We start from the raw sequence: 21,793 nt of genomic DNA, 5'->3' as shown, positions 1-21,793 counted from the left end.
CCTCCCCAAGGATGCTCACCTGTGTGAGGGCTGGGGGTCCCAGGGGCATAAGCGATGGGCCTCCTGAGTCTCCAGGCTTGCTTCTCCCCCAGGACACGCTAGGAAGTTCACCGTGCATGAAACAGGGCCCATGAAATGAGAAGGAGGAAACTCGCTGCCCCCCAACTTTGAATCAAGGTTGCTGTTATTGTTCATTACTAATGATAAAAGGTGGCATTTGTTGCCTACTTTGCTAAATGCCTTAAGCATATGTTATTTAATCTTTTTTACAGACAGTGAGACTGAGGCTCAATAGTTCAATTTGCCCAGGGCCATACAACTGGCCATTCGACCAGGAAGCAGCAGAGCCAGGATTTGAGATCAGATTTCTCTGGCTTCAACCTTCCTGCTTGACACTGGCCCTCGCAGCCCAAGTCCATCAGAAGCACTTTGACATGGCACCTCTCTCTGTCCATTACCTCCCAGGAAACTCTGAAGGACACATGGGACCAGCTGGGCTGGGGACAGCACAGAGTCAGAGGCCACTAGAGGAGTCGCTGGATTGCCCTGGCCTTTCCAATTCTCTCACTTCTCCAGCTGTGGGGGGAGCAGGGGGTGGTGATTCTGGCAGCTCAAGGCCTGGAACAAGGTCTCAGCCCAAAAGGCCACAGGCCAGGAAAATAAACAGCCTCTCTCCGCACACTCCCGGCATGCCCTAGGAGCCAGGACAGAGGGCCTGGGCCTGAGACCAGTACCACAGCCATCAGCACAGGCCCTGGCAGAGCAGCTGTCTTCCCCTTCCCCACCACCCCCGAGCTTCCCCCTGCCCCACGCCCACCCCACCTGGGAGGCTGCTGGAGAGGCGCCTTGTCAACAGCACCACACCCAGCACCTCCCAGCCTGTGGCCTCCTTTGAAACCCAACCAGAAGTGACAGCTCCTCTGGCTGACCCGCATCTGGGAAAAGAGAAACCTGGCCCAAACTGATTCCGCCCAACCTCAACCTCACCCCCAAGGAGGCCGAGGTAACCGTGACGACAGGCAGGGGAAGGAACTGGAGGAAGTGGCAGGCAGTGCAATCTCCCCTCGGCCAAGAGGGTTTGCCCACAAACTGCCAAGGTGATGTGTGCAGGCCGGGCACCCGGAGCCTCCGGCACTCCCCACTCTGGCCTCCAAACCCCAGCTCCCTCCCCCATGTCGCAGGGGCCCTCCCTCCACAGAAAGTCAAAGCAGCAGCAGCTGGAGGGAAGTTTAAGAGATGGACTGGGCCAAGCTGAGGTCCAGATTGGGGGCTGTTCTGCCTCCCCTGTCCAGCCACATTAGTCCTCTCTGACCGTCACCCTCTACTCCAAATGTCTCACCCTCCCCCAAGCCAGCCTGTCCCTCTCTGTAAACCCTTACTCAGCCTGCAGGAGTAAACGTCACCTCCTCCAGGAAGGCTCTTTGACTGCCAGACAGAATTGACTGCTTTTTCTGTGCCGCTACAGCACTGTAGGAGTCTCCATCACATCCCAACACAAGCCTTGGTTTGTGGAGGTCCCTGTTTTCCTCGCTGGTCTGGAGGACGGGGACAGAGACGGGGACCTGCGCATACCCAGCTCCTGGAGCAGTGCTGGCACTCAGTAGGGGCTCAGATGAATAAAGGTAATAAAGGATTCCAGAGAAAAATGCCACAGGCCGGGATTCTTTAGCTACAAAGTGACTTATTACCCATGTTTGCATCTGCATAGCCTTTCCCCAGCGCTCACAGAGCCTTCTCCGCGGGCATGGTCTCTGCTCTTGGTTTGTACCAGCAAAGCTTGGGATTGGGTCTTGCCTTCCCCAGAAGCACGTTGGCTGAAGGCAGAGTCTGCATTTGGGGGTGCAGGCCCCGATGGCTGTGGCAAGTCTGCACGAATCCTAAGCAGGTCTGGAGAGAACGCAGGGTGTGCTTAGGCCTAAAGCCCCCAGTTCCACAGCCATGGCCAGCTTCCAAGCCTGTCCCCAGGCCTCTCCTGCGCCCATGCCCCACCTTGGCTGACGTCTCCCAGTAAGGCAAGGTGTGGCCCAAAGCCCCATCACACACCTTCCCTGCTGACACTGTGCCCCGTCTCCCCTAAATCCTCCTGCTGCTATTTAAGAGCAGCCCAGAGATAAAGAAAACAGCTGCTGAGGCCCAGCCAGAAACAAGCCCGGAGTTCAGCAGGCCCCGGCGCCTTCTCCATCCCCCCAGCTGACTGGGACTGCGCTGAGATCTGCACCCCTTCACTGGGACCATCTGGAGACTCCCTGCCCTCTTCCAGGCTCTTCTTTCGTCGCCAGAGTCAAGGCTGCTGCCTCCTCCTTCCTGACGCCTCTTGAATTCTCTAAAGCATTTGGCCACGGTGGGGTGAAAGACAGCGGAGTGTTTTCACCACACATGACTCCGACATCTGAAACCGGAACCCCAAAATGGGAGCTGACTCCTTTTTCTGCAGATACAGCTGGAGGAACCAGGACATTGGAGGAGGAGGCAGTGTGACGCTCGATGCATTTAAAGAACCACGAGATGGGGCGAGGGGGTGGGAGGGGAACGTATCCCTCCCTGTTCTCGAACTTAGTTTTCCCCAATCCCCAGGCAGTCCCCAGGGCAAGGCTGTCAGGGCCCCCCCCTGGCAGTGAGGGTGCTCCTGTGCCACACTGCACCTTGGGTGGAGGGACCAAGCGGGCCCTGGGTGGCCCAGCCCCACTGAGGGGAGCCGAGCCCCTGGCCACAGCCGACTGCACAAGGTAGGGACGGCTGAGCCGAAGCTGGGCTATACTCCCTCTCCTGGGCCTTAAAAGTGGACTCGGAGATGCTGCGTGCCGGACCGGGGAACGTGCAGGGCGGCAACCGACTTCAGCCGTGTGCCAGGAAGGCAAAAGGTCAGGCCACTGAAGTACAGAAACGAGCAGGGACTGGAGACCTTGTGGCAAGAGAGGAACAACCACTCGGCTCTATGAGGGCATCGGAGAGACAAAGAAATCGGGAGACAAAGAGAGGGAACGGGTGACAGAGAGAAAAGCTGGGCCTGGACCAGGCTAAGGCAGGCGAGGTCCCCAGGGCACATGTTTGAGCGGGGGCAGGGTGGGCACCCGAGGGCGAGTCCCTCCTTCAATGGCATGCCCCAGGCACCTCACCCAGGCCCTGAGAAAGAGCGCTCTGGACAGAGAGGCAGAGACAGAGACAGAGAAACACACAGACCACAGAGAGACAAAGACGGGTGGAGAGAGACGGAGAGAGGCCGAGACACAGAGATAAACACACAGACAGGGACAGAGGCTGACGGCCTAGACGGGCAGAGGGACACACAGTGGACAGACAGAAGGTACACACAGAGAAAGAAACTGTCTTGGTCCTCTTGAACCCACCCTGTGAGACCTGCCCATGCTCCCTGTCCTTCGGTGGACACCCCCGAATCTGCCCTGAAAATCCCTCCGTTGGCCTGGAGGACTTTGAGAAGCTTCCTGCCACTTGACACTGAAATGCCAGGGACAGCAAGGGTCCCCCTTTGTAAAGTCCAGTGGTGCCAGGGGATAATGAAGAGATGAAGATGGTCCCCAGTGATGCAGGGGAGAAATCCTACCCAGGGCGATGCTTCTAGAACCATGGGGGGGAGGGTGTGGAGTGCAAAGCCTGGATGCAGAAGGGCCCTTATGCGGCAGCCAACAAAATCAAACAGAGGTGAGCCGCCTCCGTAGGTGTCGGACTCCCTGGCTCGGGAGTCCTGGCAGGAAACAGATGGCTCACTCAAAGGGGTCCCTAAAGAGAGTTTAATGAGGGAACTATTTAGAGGGGTGGATGGGGTTTAGGGGGCCCCAGACCAGTAGCAGTGAGGAGTCGCCAGCACCCCAGGCCTAAAGGGGCCAGGGGCAGGAGTGATTATTGGAACCCGGGGACAGCTCGGCCGTGGAGAGGGTCACCAGACAGGAGCTGTGGTCTTTGGTAGAGGAACACAAAGTGTGGTCCGCAGGCCGTGGTATCAGCCTCCCCTGGGCACTTGTTAGAAATGCAGGATCCTGGACCCCACCCCAGCCCCACTGCGGCAGAATCTGCATGTCATGTGAGTCCGAGGCGGTTGGTCGTGGGCACAGTGACGTTTGCGCTGGAGGCTGTGAAGGGCTCACACAGTCCGTTTAGCAACGGGTTGGGATGATCCACTCACATTTCTCCGTCTCTGCCGCCCCCACCCTGGCCCCAAGCCCTCGCCACCTCGCGCTGGACGACTGCAATGGCTCCTAGGGGCTCTCCCTTATTAAAATGCAAGTCAACTCCTCTGCTTAAATCCTTCCAACGGCTTCCATCACTTAGGGAACAAACTCCGGGTTCCCTCATGGGGCCTGCAGGGCCGAGCAACCTGGCCCCACCTGCCTCTCTGGCCTTGACCACACTGCTCTCCTCTACCCCCAACTCCAACAACGGGCCCTCCTTCCTCTTCCCCAAAATGCCACATTCTTCCCTGTTCCCGGGCTTTGCACTTACTGTTCCCTCTGCTGGGACTTCTCGTGGACACCTTCACTGGCAACCCCAATCTAAAATAAAGCCCCCCCCTTATTTCTCTGTTTATTTCCTTCGAGGTCCTTTCACTTGCCTTTTCCATGTGTGCGTCTGCCTCTCATCAGTCTCCCCTGAGAACGTTAGTTCATCCACCCATAGCTAACCTATGTGTATCAGTATTTTAGTCTCTCTCCACTGGCATCACTGGGCCCCTGGAGCTGGGCTCGGAACAGAACGGGACCTCGGTGCATGTGGATTAATTACATCAACTATATTTATTCGTTGTCTCAGAAGCCACCTAGGACAGCTCCATTGGCCTCCCCCACTTTTGCAGATGAGGAAACTAAGGCTACCGAGGCCACTAGGATGCTCAGTGACAGCTCAGAATTCGAACCCAGGTCTTTTGGCCCCAGGGCCTGAGTGCCTCTTGCTCTCCAAGGGGCGGGTGGTGTGCACGTGTCCCCCACATGTGGTACCAAGGCCCCCTGTCTTTTCAGCTACATCCTGGTGATGGGAACACAACAGAAGCTTCCAACTTCCAAAAACCACCATTTTGCTTTTCACTGCACAATGATCATGCACGTGTAGCACTCAGGCCGCACAGTTTATGGACGGGTCCCGCCTGAGGGCCACACAGCTTTCTCACAGTGGTACGAGCAGCTCAGATGTGATTTTGAATTCTAACTTTTCACAAGCATTTTCAAAACTATGTCTTACAGGACTCACGAAGAGAAAGAATGAGAAAGAGAAATGACACTTTCAACCAAAGGCACTGAAAATACAGAAACTCTCACGTGGACAAAGCAATGAGGAGGAAGAGCAATAAAGCATTCGACAGCAAAAATAGAGAGAAAAACACAAAAAACTCCAGCACTAATCAGAGTAGCCAAAGTAAGAAGGGCTTCGTCTCGCACCAAGAATGGTCACGTGGGCAGAGAGAAGCAGGCTAACCGAGACTCACGCATCAGGGTCGGCGGGGCCTGAGTCCCCCAGAAGCTCTGCTACGGACCAGCTGTGTGTTCCTGGGCAAGTCACTTGGCCTCTCTGAGCCTGCACTCCTTACCTGTACAAGGAAGGCACAGAGCCCTGGCGCACAGGGTTGTAAGGAGCACTGCGTTCCAGTCCAGAGCGTGGAACACAAGAAGGTTCCGTAACCACCCTGCTGCCTGCCAGGGAGAGGCAGGAGGCAGCGCTGCGGTAGCAGCAGCACACCAGCCTCCCTCCCCTCCCGGGCAGAACGTGGCATGGGAGGGAGACCTGGAAGAGGGAGCAACTGGGTGAGGGTGCCTCAGGGCATGCTGAGTTGTCACTGAGCAGGCCTGAAGTAACAGCCCCAGAGCAGCCAGCCAGGCCCACCAGGGCCCCCCTGCGTGGAGGAGCCACATTTCAACACCAGGGGCCCAGAGCACCCTGGGAAGTAAACACCCAAATACCAAACATACCAGACATTCCCCCTCCTAAACAGGGCTGCACTGAGCCAGGGGCTGCGGTCCCTCCCTATCCCCCACCCCCATCAGTGAAGCGGGGCGGCCCAGGGGCAAGACCTCAGCCAGCTGGACCCACAACCTCCTCTGCCTCCTCCTGCTCCATGGGGGAGGAAGGAGGAAACCCCAGGGGCCCTCAGCCAACACCCTTGCTGACCTCGCTGTCTGCAGGGCCCAGGCCTCCCGTCCAGCCTCTCCCCTGGGGCTGGGCTGTTGAAACCTCTGCCCTCCTGACTCTCTGGCCTTCTCACTCCATGGCCAAGGGCTGGACCTCGGATAGGCCTTACTGAAATACCGGGCTGCTTCAGTGAACCATGGGCAGGGACAAATGGTCAGTCTAAGGCTGGGGTTCCAAACTCGTCACCTCCAGGGAGCCCAGCAAGTAACTAGCCATTAGAGGAGGAGGAGGAGGAGGGCTGGATGGGGCTGTGACAGCCCTGCCCACACGGGAGGGGATACCCCAACCACCCCCCTGTGTGATACAGCCTCCCTGTTGCTGAATCTTCCAAGTTTTCAAGAGGGGTTGAAAATGTGAAATTTTAAAGTAAAATCTCCCAAATTTTAACTTAACTAATTCCATTTTGAAACGAACACCGGGGGAGCCAAACAAAACACATCTGCTCGTGCCCACGGGCCGCTGATTTACGACCTCTGGCGACAGACCCCAACAGGGTTTGTCCTCAGAGGCCTGAGTTCCAGTCTGTGGCCTTGATGACCTTGGGCGGGTCAGTTCACCCCTTGGCCCCTGTGGCTCATCTTTAATCAACACAACAGCTTGCGCACTCACTAACACATGTGCCAGGTGGCTCGCTGGGCCTCACTTTGCAGGTGAGGAAACTGAGGCTCCACGAGGTGAAGTGCCTGCCCGAGGCTGCCAAGCTGGGAAAAGGCAGAGGTTTGACCCCATGACACCAGGCTGCCTCTCCAAAGTCCCTGCTGGCTCTGACTTCCCTGGTTTTCATTCAACCAGCCTTCAAGGGCAGTGTTGGCTTGACTGGGGGGGGGGGGGGGGGCGGGGAAGATGTAGGAGGGACACACCCCACCTCCGTTTAAGAAGTCTCTGCTTTCACAGCTCTTAGTGCCAGAAAGGGGCTTTTGGAAAGCAGCCAGGCCAATGCCTAGATTTTACAGGTGAGGAAACTGAGGCCCAGGGAAGGAAATGGCCTGCTGCAAGGCTCACACTTGAGGGCAGGGACTGGGTCCTCATGGACAAGTCAGAAAGGTGCTGCTCAGTTCACGCTCCTGGACCTCCTGGCTCTGCCTGCTCGTGTGTCACCCTCTTTCCCGAATTCTCCGCGCCCTGGGCCCACTATACCACACCTGTCTGTCCTCTGACCTCGCCTTTGCAGTCTCTTGCCTCTGATCCTCTTCCCATCCCTTCTGCTGAGGTTTTCCAGGTCCTACCCTTGGCCTGCTACTCTTCTCGCTCTGCATGTACTCGCTACAGATCTTCATTGTTATCTTTCCTACGGTTTCAGCCACCGTCTATACACTGGTGCCAACCAAATCTTGATTTTCAGGCCCAAGCAGCCAACCACCAGCTGGACGCTCAATGTGGATGTTCCTCATCCCCTCAAAGTCTTTACCCTCAATTGGTCACTTCATATCCATTCTCCACCCCTTCCCTGGAGCTGGAGACTCAGGACGCCCCCCTCCCCGTCCCCCTCACTATCTCCCGGTGTGATCACACGGGCCACCCAATTCTACATCCCAAATCTCCCCGCTGTCCATGCCACGGCCACTCCCCAGGCCCTTCTTTCTCCTGGACCACTGCCCCAGCCTCCCAGGAGGCCCCCGATCCTGCACGATCATCCCCGCTCCCAGCCCCTGGAGGTACTCTTCCCAAAACACAGATCTGATCCAGTTACTGGCCTCCTCACCCTCAGGATGAAGCCCAAGCTCCTTATGTCAAACAAGGTTGCCGTGACTCGGCCCCTCCTGGTGGTGGTCCTACCTCCTTCCATCCCCCGCTTTGCGCTACGCTCCTGAAACACTGAGCTTCTATACAAACACTTCCCTGGCCTGCACACCCTCACCCTGCCATGCTCTCAGCTCACATCTCATGTCTCCCGTACACTCAGCTGAGCATCACCTCCCACAGGAAGCCCTCCATGATTCTCATGCCTTCTAGGCTGAGGAGGTGTCCCTCCGCTCTGTGCTCCCATGGAACTCTGAGCTTTTCCTTATCCCCCCTATGTTGTATTCTATCCTGAGTTTCTGACTCCTCCACTCAACCATGAGTCCCATGAGGGCACAGCCTGTGTCTTGTTGGCTTTTGTGTGCTCAGCACCTTGCAGGGTTTGTGGCAATCAGGAGAGTTCAAGAAATATTTGCTAAAGGGAGGAGGGGAGGCCTGACGCACAGAGCTGGTGACCTGGATGAGAACCTGGGACTCCTGACTCCCTGTCCAGTGCTCTTTCCACTCTACTCTAGCTGCCCCCAATGCCAGGATGTAATTAAACATGTCCACCTATGGACAAACCCACACACTGGACGCCGTGCTCCCTCGAGGCAGCTCCGCCAACCACCAGGTGAAGGCTCTGAACAAGAGCTGGCAGAGGCACCTGCCAAGATGAGTCACTGGGCGCTCATGGCTGGGGGCGTGGGTGGATAAGCAATTGCTCAGTGCGCTGAGCATCTGCAGGAAACTGCGCAGGGAGCAGGGCTGTTAACTGACAGCCTGAGGTTCTACACCCCAGAAGACCCCCAGAGACCCTAGATCCCCGCTGCATCCTCAGGCTAGGAGCTCAAGGTCAGAGAAAGGGATGAAGTCTGCCAGAATACCACTGCTTTCTGGGAAGAGAGGCAGGGACGCCTTCTTTATGAACCGGAAGCCTGACACCCTGCGGTCTTTGTTGGGCATCAGAGCCCACAGGTGGACCCATCCAAACTGACTTCTCTGGGTCCTCCTATCTTGGCGAGATGAAGCGTATCTCTGACCATGGCCCTCCCTACTCCCCTGGCTCATAGTAAAAACCTTCTTGTGCGTTTAAAGACCCACAAAGCAACAGGCTGCTGGGGCGTGGGGCTGGCTTATACGAACAGAAATAGGGAAGAGCCGTTCTCTAAAAAAGCAGTGGAGAACGGCCGTTCCACTGCTGAGAAAAGACAGCACTGTGTTCAGAACAAAGCCTGAAAAATCTGGCCGGACAGGGTGACACCCATTTGCAGACAGTCCAGCAAAGGAAAGAGCAAACACTGTTACTACAAAGGTGAGAAAGAGTCCAGGAGACACGGGAAAAATCACCTTGGCACAGGCAGAAAACCTAACACGGAAGAAAAAAACGACATGATGATTGCTGGGAAACCCTTTCGCCGGAGAAGAGCTATTTGGGGAATGATGGCTTTTGCTGAAATATGTCTATTTCAGAACCATTTCATATTTATGGCTTAGTGGGATTTGGTTTCTCACTAGGCAATCAATCTGTTTTCTTGTCCAATGGACAGTCACTTCAAAAGATGAGAAAAGGGGAGAAATAGTGGCCCCCACAAAACTCTTACCACCCCCCAAAGACTGGTAAGAAGCAGAATGCATCTGGCAGGGAAAAATCCATCTTCTTCTCAAAGAGTTAATAATACAGCTGAAACTGATTCTTTAACGACAACAAATGGCGTAATATGCCTTGATTACACTGGATCAAAAATGGAGACAAGAAAGAGCTCCTGCGAAATGACTCTATCTACAATTAAATGAAAATGCAGTAGTTGCACAGAATATTTATGAACAAGGCTGTTCTGAAAGTCCCGAGTTGGCCAAAGTCGAAGAACATTTCAAGAGCCATCTTATTAAAGCCTTTGGAAGTCATTTGTCTTTCATCATGAAGGTGAAAAACAAGGTCCTTGGTTTAATTATTCTCCACCAAGGCAGTTCCGTTTAATCTGTATGCAGGGTGTGTGGCTAAAACACGGATTTCAGCCAATTTCTTTCAGGCAGAAAGCACAGATAACACGCAAATCACCCCGCAGAACGGCGACCTCTATACAAAGGGTACTCAACGCCAGCTAATGTAAATCCCACCAAAGTGACAGGGCCAGACCTGTTCACAACCAGGGATACCTGGCCTGGAGGATGGAAGGGTGATTTTACTGTGATGTATGTAAGGAAAGGGATGTAATTACAGTCCAGAGAGGAGGTAAGGGGGACTCTGCCACACCGTGGCAGGTGAGGTGGGGCAGAGAGTTCCCTTTGCCAGGGCTGTGGACTGGCTCCCCTTTTCTGAGACGGGAATTGCAGAGAACTCCGGGTCTGCAACAGCAAATGAAGGTTCCTTAGGCATCAGAACAGCTGCTCCGATTCTGTCTTCTACAACAATAAAGGAGCCAGTGGATTGACAAGCTCCCCAGCTTAATTCATTGAAGAGTCCCGTAGAGCGTGAACACCAGTGATGCTGAGTATCTTAAGACATGGAAATAACTGGCTTGGAAACGCTAAGGTATTTGCTGACTCGGAAAACAACCCCTGCCTTACACAGATTCAGGGACCACAGGCACTATTGAACACCCGAGGCAGGTGGATCTATCCAGGAAAAATGTGGTTTTAGATCCTTTAGCCATTCTCAAGATAGAATCATTGCCAGGCAGAGCTGGAAGGGGCGATCAGGTCATCCAAACATGCGCGGAGCATCAGAGTCCCCTGGAGGGCTTGTTGCATCATGGATCTCTGGACCCCACCCTCTGGAGCGTGTGGTTCAGTAGGTTTAGAGCCAAACCCAAGAACCTGCACTTCTAACAGGCTCCCAGATGCTGGCCTGCTGGTCTGCAGACCCCACTTTGTGTAGTGCTGACATAAACCAGTGGGTTTCAGGCTGGTTTCAGCAGCAGAAGCTTCTTGTTCAAATGATACCACAAAATACTAAATAGATAAAGGTGGTATGCATTTTATTCCAGAGCTTACAATTGCATCACACACTTATTATAGTCATTCAACCAGAACAGTAAGATGTGTTTTGGCTGATGCAAAACCTTTACTCAGAGCTTTTGTGGGACAGTAGGTTTCTGACAGCCTCAGCATCCAAATTATTCCTGTCTTTTGTTTTCCTTGCATATGCAGATCAGTAGTTAGTTACAAAAGGTGGATGGGTAGGCAACAGATAGGTAGATATGCTTGCCTTGAACTCTCAGGACACTCAGCAGTTAAAGAGAAGTAGCAGAAAGAGCTTTGTTCTGAAGTTCATGCAAAATAGATTAACCTGGCACCAGCTGTCACCTTGGCAGTGCTCTCCAAGGTGTTAGATTTGATAAGTAATAGGTATGAACATGTGTGTGGATCTTGCTTTTTGTAATAGAATAAATCAAATTATGCTTTAAAAATGAGACCTTGGCAAGTGACTGAATCTTATGAGCCTCAGTTTCCTAACAACTTATGGTAGTAATAACACCTTCCTCATAGGGTTGTTGGAACAAATCAGGGGAGGTGATATGTCTACAAAAGACATTTGCAAACCATAAAGTACACTGCTTGTATAAGCCTTCTGTCCTGAACTCTGATGTCCTCACTCCTTCAAAGACCTGGGGTGGTGTCTACTGTACCAAGGGTTTCAGCCAGTGGCTAAGGGTTAGAGCCACCTGCAACCACCACCACCCAGACCAATTAAATCAGAATTGATATCTTTTCTTTTCTTCTTTTTTTTTTTTCTTCTTTGAGATGGAGTCTCATTCTGTTGCCCAGGCTAGAGTGCAGTGGTGTCATCATAGCTCACTGCCACCTCAAACTCCTGGGCTCAAGCGATCCTCCTGCCACAGCCTCCCGAGTAGCTGGGACTATAGCTGCAAGCCACAACGCCTGGCTAATTTTCCTTATTTTTTGTAGAGACAGAGTCTCACTATTGCCCAAGCTGAGAATCAGTATTTTTTGAAAAGCTCTCCAGAGAATTCTAATCAGTAGCCAGAGTTAGAAATCACTGTTCTATAACATGTTTCCTCCCGAGTTCTGTATGCAGTCCTGTCAGGTGGCTCTCTCTGCTTCTGGATGGCAACTAGCAATAAAAAGGAAAGAGGAGAAAGTGCCCCTAACTAGACCCTGGCTTCTTCATTGCTGCTGCCCTGAAATGGGGTTTTAATAACCCTGGCTCCTAATTCTGGAGCACTGCTACACGCCGAGTGATCTGCGTACAGGATCCCTTGGCATCCTCCCCATACCTCTGTGAGGCAGATACTATTCTTCCCCATTTTTTAAACAGCTTCATCAAGATATAATTCACACGTAGAATTTGCCCACTGAAGTATACAATTCACCAGCTTTTAGTATATTCATAGAGTTGTGCAACTATCATCACAGTCAGTTTTGGAACATTTTCATCACCCCCAAAAGTAAGCCCATACCCCTTAGATATCATTCCCTACTTCTCCCATCTCCCCACCCCTAGGCAATCAGGGTACTGGTCCTACCTCCTGCCTCTGTAGATCTGCCTATTCTGGATATTTCAGATAAATGGAATCATGAAACATGTGGTCCTTCATGATGGTTTCTTTCACCCAGCATAATGTGTTCAAGGTTTGTCCATATTATAGCATGCATAATATCACTGCTTCCTTCCATTTTATGGCTGAATAATATTCCATTGTATGGATATAACACATTTTATTTAGCCATTCACCAATTGACGGACATTTGGATTATTTCACTTTAGGGCTATTATGAGTGATGCTGCTATAAACATTCATGTACAAGTTTTTGTGTGGATATGTTTTCCTTTCTGTTGGGTGTATATGTAGCAGTGGAATTGCTGGGTCATACGGTAAATCTATGTTTGGCCTTTGAGGAACGGCCAGACTGTCTTCCAAAGTGGCTGCACCATTTTACATTCCTACCAGTAATTTGTGATTACTACTTCTCCACGTTCCCAACAATACTTGTTATTATCTTTTTTTTTTTTTTTTTTGAGACAGAGTCCCACTCTGTCACCCTGGGTAGAGTGCAGTGGCATCATAGCTCACTGCAACCTCAAACTCCTGGGCTCAAGCGATCCTCCACCTTGGGCTCCCAGAGTGTGAGGATTACAGGCATGAGCCACCATGCCTGGGCTATCTCTCTTTTTAAATTATAGTCATCCTTGTAGCTGTAAAGTGGTATCTCATTGTGGTTTCAATTTGCATTTCCTTAATGGCTAATGATGTTGAGCATTTTTTAATGCACTTTTTAGCCATTTATATATTTACTTTGGAGAAATGTGCATTGAGATCCTTTGTCCATTTTTCAACTGGGTTATCTGTCTTTTTATTATTAATGGTTGTAATAGTTCCTTATATATCCTAGCTACAGGTCCCTTACCCAATCTATGACTTGCAAAAACGTTCTCTCATTCTGTGGGTTGTCTTTTTACTTTGTGTTCTTGGAAGCACAAAAGTTTTTAATTTCAATGATGTTCAATCTATCTGTTTTTTATTTTATTGCTTGTTTTTTGTATCATAGCTAAGAAACAACTGCCTAGCCAAGGTCCCAAAGGTTTATCACTGTTTTCTTCTAAGTGTTTTATAGTTTCAGTTATGAAATTTAGGTCTTTGATCCATTTGAGTTAATTTTATATGTGGTGTGAGGTAGGGGTCTATATCCCCTACTTTTACAAGGGAGGAAACTAAAGCACAAACATCTAGTGATCTCTCCAGAGACAAACTATTCCCATGCAGCAGTTTTGCTTTGCTACATGGCTTCCAAAAAGCGAAGGGTTTTTATTGGTGGAAGTTGAGGATTTGACAGCGGATAGGGAGAAGGGCTACAGAGGCAAACTGTGGAGGTGTTTGTCATCCAGAGCATACACATGCACTACTACGCTCAGTAAAAGGGGACCGTGCAGCCATGGAGCAGAGCACAGGCAATGAGCCCCAGCACATGGCAGGTTGTGCACAACCTCAAGGGATGGCTAAACCCAGGGCAGGCCCAGGACCTCCCTCCCAGCACCTTCACAGCATGCCTGAATCTGTCCACATGTCCTTCTAGGTCTCCGTGCTCCAACCTCAGACCAAGTTACCTCGTGCCTTTGGGCACAGTAGAGGGAAGAGAGACTTCAGTGGCTCCACAGTTATTCAGCCAGATGAGTCTCACCCATGAGAGGACTTAGTTTCCCAACTCTGAGTCTATGTTGCCAGTGGATCTGGGGTCATCAAAGTAAGAAGCCCAGCATTGACTGAAGAGGCTACTTTGTAGGGCTGCAAAAAATACCTAATGGCTGATGGGAATGCAGTAATGACCTTAACACCACAGGAAGCAAGATAAGGTTGGGGGCTGGTGGTCCTAGAAGGCAGCTCAGGGGAAAACAGAGGGTTGAAGAGCCTTCTCATTTATAATTTTTGATGATAACTAAAACCCCAGCTGCATCTAAACTGCATAAACAACCAGAAACAGGAAGGTCTGCTTGCTTCCCTGAAACCCAGGTCAAAGTTCCAACACATTGGAAAGGCCAGCGCTGTCAGAATAGATGATGCACTACAAATGGACTCAGGCCCTGATGAAGGTAATTTACACACATATTGCACTGCAGCCAAGGTCTATCTTTCACACAGTGCCCCACTTAATCTTCACGACGAGACTCTTTGAGTTTCCTCGTTTTGCAGATGAGGAAACTCAGCTGACTTACCCAAAGTCAACTGGGAATGAGAGGGACAGCAAGACTTTGAACCCAGAAGCTTGAACCTAAGCGCAGAGCTCTTCCCAGGAAGCAGCCACTCTGGTTAGGAAGCCAGGATGGTGCCCTGTTCCCACGACATCCAGGCACCTCCAAACACTGAGGCTACCCACCATTTCCAAGGGCAAAGTACCTCAAGGAAACAAAAGCCCAAGAAGCAAGTTTCTGATTCAATTATAAAAACTAACTTCTATGATTGACATATCTGAAAAGTGAAACACAACCCTACCTTACATATGTGTGTCTTCTTAAATTGCCAGGCATCATATAAAACCTGTACCTGCATTAGTTCATTTAATCATCATAGCAACACCAAGGTAGGTGCCATTATTATCCCCATCCATGCTAAGATAGAAAATAGGAGAAGCAGCCATGGGACTTCCTGAACCTTTCAGAGGTGTCTGGTTCCTGCTAAGAACATACAGATCCAGCCACATCCCTACCACCACCTCTCCAGGGGGCCCTGTGCTGGGACCACACTGGGTGTGACCAACCTCTGATTTTAAATAAAGGCTTCAGAACCCTTGTGAATGCTCAGGCTATAGTATCCAATAAGGCTCAATACCACAGGGGCCAATGTTAAACACATTCATAGCTGCCTTTAACTATCACTCATTCGCCCTCAATTTTAATCATTTAAAAAAAAAAACCTAACAGCTTTTTAAAATGTGCTAACAAAGTAACGGAACTAAAGTGGAAATTAAGGATTTCAAAGATGAGTTAGGAGATTCTGTTCCAAGAAAGGACAGATTGGATCTCTCTGCCAAACAAGTATGAGACCAAAAAAGAATCTGAGTCAGGGGGAAGAAGGCCAATGCTATTCCGAAGAGCCACAAATTAAAAACCAATTATGCAAGGCTTGCTAAAAAATGTCAGTGGGCTGCCTTTGTGTTTCAAATCACTAAAAACACAAGCATGCTTAGGCCAACATTTACCCAGCACATCAGCTGCTTTGGGGCAACTTTTTATGCTCAGGCTAAACATGGATGAACGTCTTGGTCTGTTATGAACAAACTCTGGGAAGACCACCTGTGGCTGAGAGGGAATATGCCTTCCAAGGCCACCCTGTGGTCCATAGATTCTAATTCACACTTCACCTGAAGGTGAAAACCCTCTAATGTTCTCCAGGTGTCCTGGAGAAGGTGGAACATTACCAATGTGAAATCCACAGTTAAGTGTCCTCTCCTGCGCTGAAAATAACAAGGACATGGATCCGGTGACCAGGTGGAATATGTGCAGGAAACTGCATCACCTTGGAAAGGACGGTCCATGGTGGCATGTGACATTCACTGATTCCTCAAAGTGAAACCTTTGGAATGCTTCCTGACAAGGATCAGAAGAGCCTGAGGAGAGGTATAAACAGTTTAGAGTCACTTTCCCAAATGCAGCTGGGGAATCTCTGAGCCTACTAACTACACAGACTGCCCGGACTCTACCCTCAGAAATTCCGATTCCGTGAGCCTGGGGTAGGGTCTGAAAAATCTGTTTTTTTAAGAAGTTTCCCAAGCTGTCTTAATGATCAGCCAAGTCTGGGAATGGTTGGTTTGATTGTCATTGTGTTCTCTTTTTTTCTGCCTGAAGCCACTTAAATTCAGGAATAGAAAGCTAACGAACAACGGCTGGAGGTAGGAATTGAGAGATACAGCAATCGAGAGACAGAAAGTTTACGTGACTTGCCGAGTTGACACCATTAATAATGTTCAAACCGACTAGCAAGTATTAGACAGGTACAATCCATGTGAGGCACTGAACAGAGTCTGGTAGAAGTAAAAAGAAATGTATGATGTAGTCCATGCCCATGGGACCTAAACAGGGGACACAAACTCACACACAGGCTGGTGACACAGACACTGTGAAGTGGGCTGGGTGTAAGGCAACAGGGAGCAGTGGAGACTTTGGCGAACTAAAGACAGCATGCTAGTACAGACAGCATCTGCTCCTCAGCCTCAGCCTCAGCCTCTTGTTGCATATAAAGGTATGGCCTAGAGTGACTAGATATTCTGGCTTTTTGAAAGAAGTAAGAAAGTGTACAGCCTGAGCAAGAGTGATACCCCGTCTTTACAAAAACTAGAAAAATTAGCCAGGTGTGGTCGTGTGCACCTGTAGTCCCAGCTACTCGGGAGGCTGAGGCAGGAGGATCCCTTGAGCCTAGGAGTCTGAGGTTGCTGTGAGCTGTGATGACGCCACTGCACTCTAGCTGGGCAACAAAGAGAGACCCTGTCTCAAAAACAAAAAAGAAAAAGAAAGAAAGAAAGTCTACGTTTCCCAGCTTTTAAATATAGCAATTCATTCAATTTAACAAAAACAAGAAAGGAAGAAAGAAAAAGAAAACCACACTCTGAGGGCTCAACAAGACTCATCTGTAGGCTGACTCCTTTCTTAACAGGTCATCCAGTCCAGCCTCCCTTGAATTCTCGAGTCCCCTCTAGGGCATTGCAGAGTGGCCCAGAGGGTGAGGGGTCCCGTCCGGCAGGTTGTTTGTGAACTGAGAGTTCGGTGGGTGTTTGTGTGTGCAAGGATGGGGCCTCTGGCCGCCCTCCCCTCCCAACTGAAAATGCATTCCAGGCCCACAGGCAGGGTGTGGCCACCATAGCCACAGCAGCCCGCTTGCGAGCCGGGAAGGGCCAAGATCTTCAGGCCAATAGGGACAGCAGGATGAAAAACGGAGGAAGGAAAGCTCTCGAGAAAGCCAGAGGACAAAGCTGTCTTGAAAAGGAATACTGGAAAGGAAAGAAGAAGAAAGAGGGAAGAAAGAAGCAACAGCTCTAACGTGACCCAGGAAATGACGTCCCCAGAGCCCCTGGCTGACCATCAAACTGAGCAGTCCTGCCACTGTCCACCCTCCTGCTCCACTTAATTTTTCTTCATGGTTCTGACACTACCTGCCCTTTTTTATCGCATATTAACTTGCTTATCTCTGGACGCCCTCACTACAACATATGGCTCCAAGATATGTGGGACTTTGTCACTTTGTCTGTAGTTCAGTTCTCAGCGCCTGGCACAGTGCTCAGCACACAGTAGGTGCTTAACAAATATCAGGTGAACAAATGGACTGCAGGCAAGCAGTTGGCACCAAACAGTTTAACAATATGAGTCAGCTATATAATAACAACGACAGCAACACAAAGCACTTTATAGTTCACGAAACCTGTTGTTTAACTTAATTCCTCCAGTTTTCTTTTACTGAACTGCATCGTGCCTTTGGACCCGGCCCAGGAGACTGCTGGCCTCTGCAGGGTGGACAGCCCCGAGCCAGCCCTGACACAGCTGCCTGCACAGTGGCTTGGCCCGCGCGCTCTCTGTGGCACGGGAGACGACGAGGCTGGAGAACTGCAGGGCTCAGCACGGACTGGGCCATGTCGTCAAAATGATCAAGCGTCTGGGGCCAGGTTCAGGTCCATCTGGCCTCCCCAGCCCAACAGAACTCTGTCTAGAGGCCTGGAAGGGGTCTAGTGGGGGAAGGAGACAGCACAGCACACGGTTAAAGCTTTGGCTCTGAAGTCAGTCTGCCTGGGCTCACTTCCCAGCTAGTGACCTTGGACCTCTCTAAGCCTTGTGGACCTCATCTGTAATGTGGGTATAATGACAAAAACAATTACTTCACAGGGTTCAAGTGAGGACCTTCACGAACAGTGCCTCGTACCGTGCCTGGTGCTTAGCTCAGCACAAGTCAGAAACGGCTGTAAGAGCAGCGGCACCGTCATCGCCTCCCAGGCCCCAGTGCTGCCACTGTCCAGCAGCGTGACCCTGAGTGACTGAACCTCCTCCCTAGACCTTGAATTCCTCTTCTCTATTACGGGGGTAACCTGGTCACCAGGATTGAGTAAGGAATAAACAAGACCACGCGTATCAACCACTTAGCGCACAGCCTGGTACATATTAAATGTTTAATAAATGTGAGCTAGTATCTTATTATTTAAGAAACTGCTACTAGTCTAAAATGCTGACGTGAAAATCCATGAAAGGCAGTTTGCCCTATGCAAATACATCTTTGCAACACACGTTCTTCGGCTGCAAGTTTCTCTCCCCACCCCCTTGAGTTTTTAGATGCTCCAAAAATCAGGTCCCCCCCTGCACCCGGGGTCTGACTTAGGAAGCATTTGGAGGTCGGTTCCCAGAGCAGGGCGGGCCTCCCGCTCCGCCAGCACGATCCTCGTTCCTCCTCGTTCCTCGCCTCTCCATCTGCCTCTCCGCCCCCACAGCAACTGCAGTCTGACAGCGAGGGAGAGGACATGCAAATACGCCCTAAAAACGGCTTGTTATTTTCACGGCCGCGATGGTGCACGTCTGTGGGTGCCTGTGAGGACAGCGCGTCACTGGCAGGTACAGGGCAGATGCCACCAATTTGGGGGTGGCTGTAAAATGTAAAAATACCCAACCCAAATAAAGGCCTTTTCCAAAGAAAAGGAAAGTTCCTTCAGTGTCTTTTGCAGAGAGAGAGGTGGTAACTCAGCGCCCCAGGCAAACCCCAGCTGGGCAAACCCCCGCCCAGGGCACCTGGCTGTTTCCACCCGGTGAAACTGCTTAGCTGCTGGCTCTCAATGGCAATTACACCGTGGAATGGCCCAGAAACAGATGCTTTCAAGTCATGGACCTAGGAAGGTGACTCGCAGAGGGCCAAAAGACCAGGGTCCTCCACAAAGAAAACACAACACTAAATAAGCCAGGAAGTGCTATCAACCGCACGTTGATTTACAAGATCAATTCAGGAGAATAGAATCACAGTCAACTCTCATCTTGTAATCAACAGTCCTCAGTGGGCACCTACGCTGTACCTAGTTCAGGTGTCTTGAGTGCAGGTGGGCACAGCAGGGACCAGGCAGTGGAGGTAAAGGAAGGCAGCTGGTGGTAACAAAAGCAAAACCAACAGTGTAAGCAGGATCCAGAATGACAGGGAGGTGTAGGCGCCTGTGGCAAACTGGAGACAAGAAAAAGTGAAGTGGCTCTGTCATTCCATTTCGCCGCTGCCACCCGGAACAGGCCAGTGTGGGACCAGATCTTCCAATTTTTTAATCAAAATTTTCAAGTGAAATGTGGGTTTGAGTTTCTTTTAAAACACGGTGCTGGCCAAACAAAACACATCTGAGAGCCATACCCAGCCTGCAAACAGCCAGTACGCCACCCCGGCCAAGCCCCCAGCAGTCCTTCTCTGCAGCTTTTATGGTGCTCGTGGGGAGAAGGGGAGCTGAGAAGTAGTTGCATAATATGCCCAACTCTCCCCCTCTCCCCTGTGGGTACCCAGACACCCTTCTCCGTTCAAGAATCCCTCTCTCCAGCCCTTTGAGCTCCACCGAGGCACACCTTTGTGACTGCGCCCCCCAGGCAGGGCCACCAAGCACCTGATGCTCAGCTGCTTCCCATGCCCTGCCCACCCCAGCCTCCTCTCTGCCTCCCGCCACGGGATCCTTCTCCCTTCCTTCCTTCCAGGTGGCAGCTACTCCGGCAGGCCTGGCAGGCCTCCCTGGGGCAAGCCTTTGGACAAATGGCCAGCCCTGGGCAGGTGGCTGGGGGCATACCCTGCACTGATCCTCTGCCATGCTGGGGACTTCTGCTGCTCAGCAGTGCCCCAAGAAAAGGGCGGTGAGAGCTTTAGGTGCAGGGGACCTGAGCAGGGGCTGCTCCACATGTGGGTCCTTTGCAAACCACCATCTAAGGCAGCTGCTTAGGAAGGGAGGCCACGCCACTCTTCTTCCAAGCTCCCTCGTTCAGTTGCAGACAGGGGCCAAGAGGGGTGGAGGCCGTGATGTGACTAATGACGACAATTTTTAAAGATAACCCAATATTGGCATTCCCTTGCATACTTTTCGAAACACGTGCGCATTTCCATTATCTGGCCTGATCTTCCGCCACTCCAGAGAGATTGCCAACACATTATCGTTCATTACTGTTATAATCATCACTCTTCCCTGCCCCTGGAAGACACAGGTTAAGCATCCTACGCTAGCCCCGTGCTTCTCAATCTGCATCCATCAATCCCTCGGGATCTTTTAAAATGCAGATTCTTACTCAGAAGGTTTAGGCTGAGGCCAAGATCGCCCGTTTCTAACAAGCCTTGGGATGGCACGGATGCTACCAGTCCTCAGACCACACTTTGAACGGCAAGGCCAAGGTACCAAACGGCAGGTTTAGGGCCAGAGCTGGGACTCTAACCCAGGTCTCCTACCCCAGGATTCTGCTGGGGTAAGACGCTCTGCTCACCTCACTTTTCACGGGCTGGGGCCTCTTGCCCAGTTTCACCTCTAGGAAGTGCAAGGGTGCGATCATGGCCCCTAGGTTGCGGATGTCGGCGTATTTCAGCTCCTCTGCGGTCAGGGCAGAGCTGGGGAGTCCGGTCAGGGGGCCGAGCCCTGGCAGAGAGCCCGCTGTCACAGAAGGGTCTGGGATCTGCCCAGGCATCATAGCAGGAGGAGCGGCAGGCCAGCCTGGAGTGGGCGAAAGAAGAGGACAGGCACAGTCAGCCAGGTAGGGGCTCCAGGAGGGCTTAACCCCCCGACCCTTGCCAGGACCTGGGGCTTCCTTCACCAACGTTCCCCTGAATCCCCTCCCCACCCAGTTGCTCTTCCTGCCCTGAAGTCCTTCCTATTACAGAGGAAAACTTGATCAATTCATCCACACCAAGGTCATCCTTGCCACCTGCCAGAAGTGTTTTCCTTTTTTTTTTTTTAAACAAAATACTTCACAATCATAGGCAACATTGACTCAGAATTTGCTATGTGCCAGGCACCGGGTAATCCTTCCACCAGCCACGTTAGACCGGACCAGAGACCATTACACAGAGGTAGAAGCCACGGCTTAGAAAGATAACTCCCTCAAGGTTAAACACAGTTAAAACTGGGGGAGCTGGGATTTAACTGGCAACAGACAGCCCCTAAAGAGAGCGAATGATAATGGCGGAATCTCAAGCACCTTTGCACCTGTTTGAGAGGGAGCTATTTTTGGTCTGGCATGGTGCCTCCCCTCAAATCAGACATTCTATTCTGCATACTTGTTAAGACACCCTGAATAGCAGATGAACCAAATCTAAGTTAAAGAAAGAGAGAGTGTGTGTGCGGGCTCACGTATCTGATATCTATGAGGAAGAGGCTGAGGCAAAGGAGGTGGAATTAATTAGCGTGTGCTTTCCCAGTGGAACCCAGTACCAGAAAATTTCTTCATGGTCCCTTCATCCTCAGAGCAAACACATATTCTAGCTCTGCCAGACCCGAAAGGTCTACA

The 21,793-nt window shown here is 51.3% G+C and overlaps 1 protein-coding gene across 1 annotated transcript in view; it reads right to left on the bottom strand.

The window, feature by feature from the left end:
- JDP2 (Jun dimerization protein 2) overlaps positions 1-21,793 on the bottom strand; it is a 37,729-nt gene that overhangs the window by 7,442 nt on the left and 8,494 nt on the right. Inside the window, exon 2 of the mRNA XM_069465134.1 lies at positions 20,777-21,000. Coding sequence (XP_069321235.1) covers positions 20,777-20,977 — 201 coding nt within the window. The 5' untranslated portion in view covers positions 20,978-21,000. The remainder of the gene's footprint in view (positions 1-20,776; positions 21,001-21,793) is intronic.

Source organism: Eulemur rufifrons, chromosome 2 (assembly GCF_041146395.1).
Source record: "Eulemur rufifrons isolate Redbay chromosome 2, OSU_ERuf_1, whole genome shotgun sequence".
Lineage (NCBI taxonomy): Eukaryota > Metazoa > Chordata > Mammalia > Primates > Lemuridae > Eulemur > Eulemur rufifrons.
The sequence above is the reverse complement of the archived record's forward strand: the minus strand, read 5'-3'. Positions and strand labels throughout refer to the sequence as shown.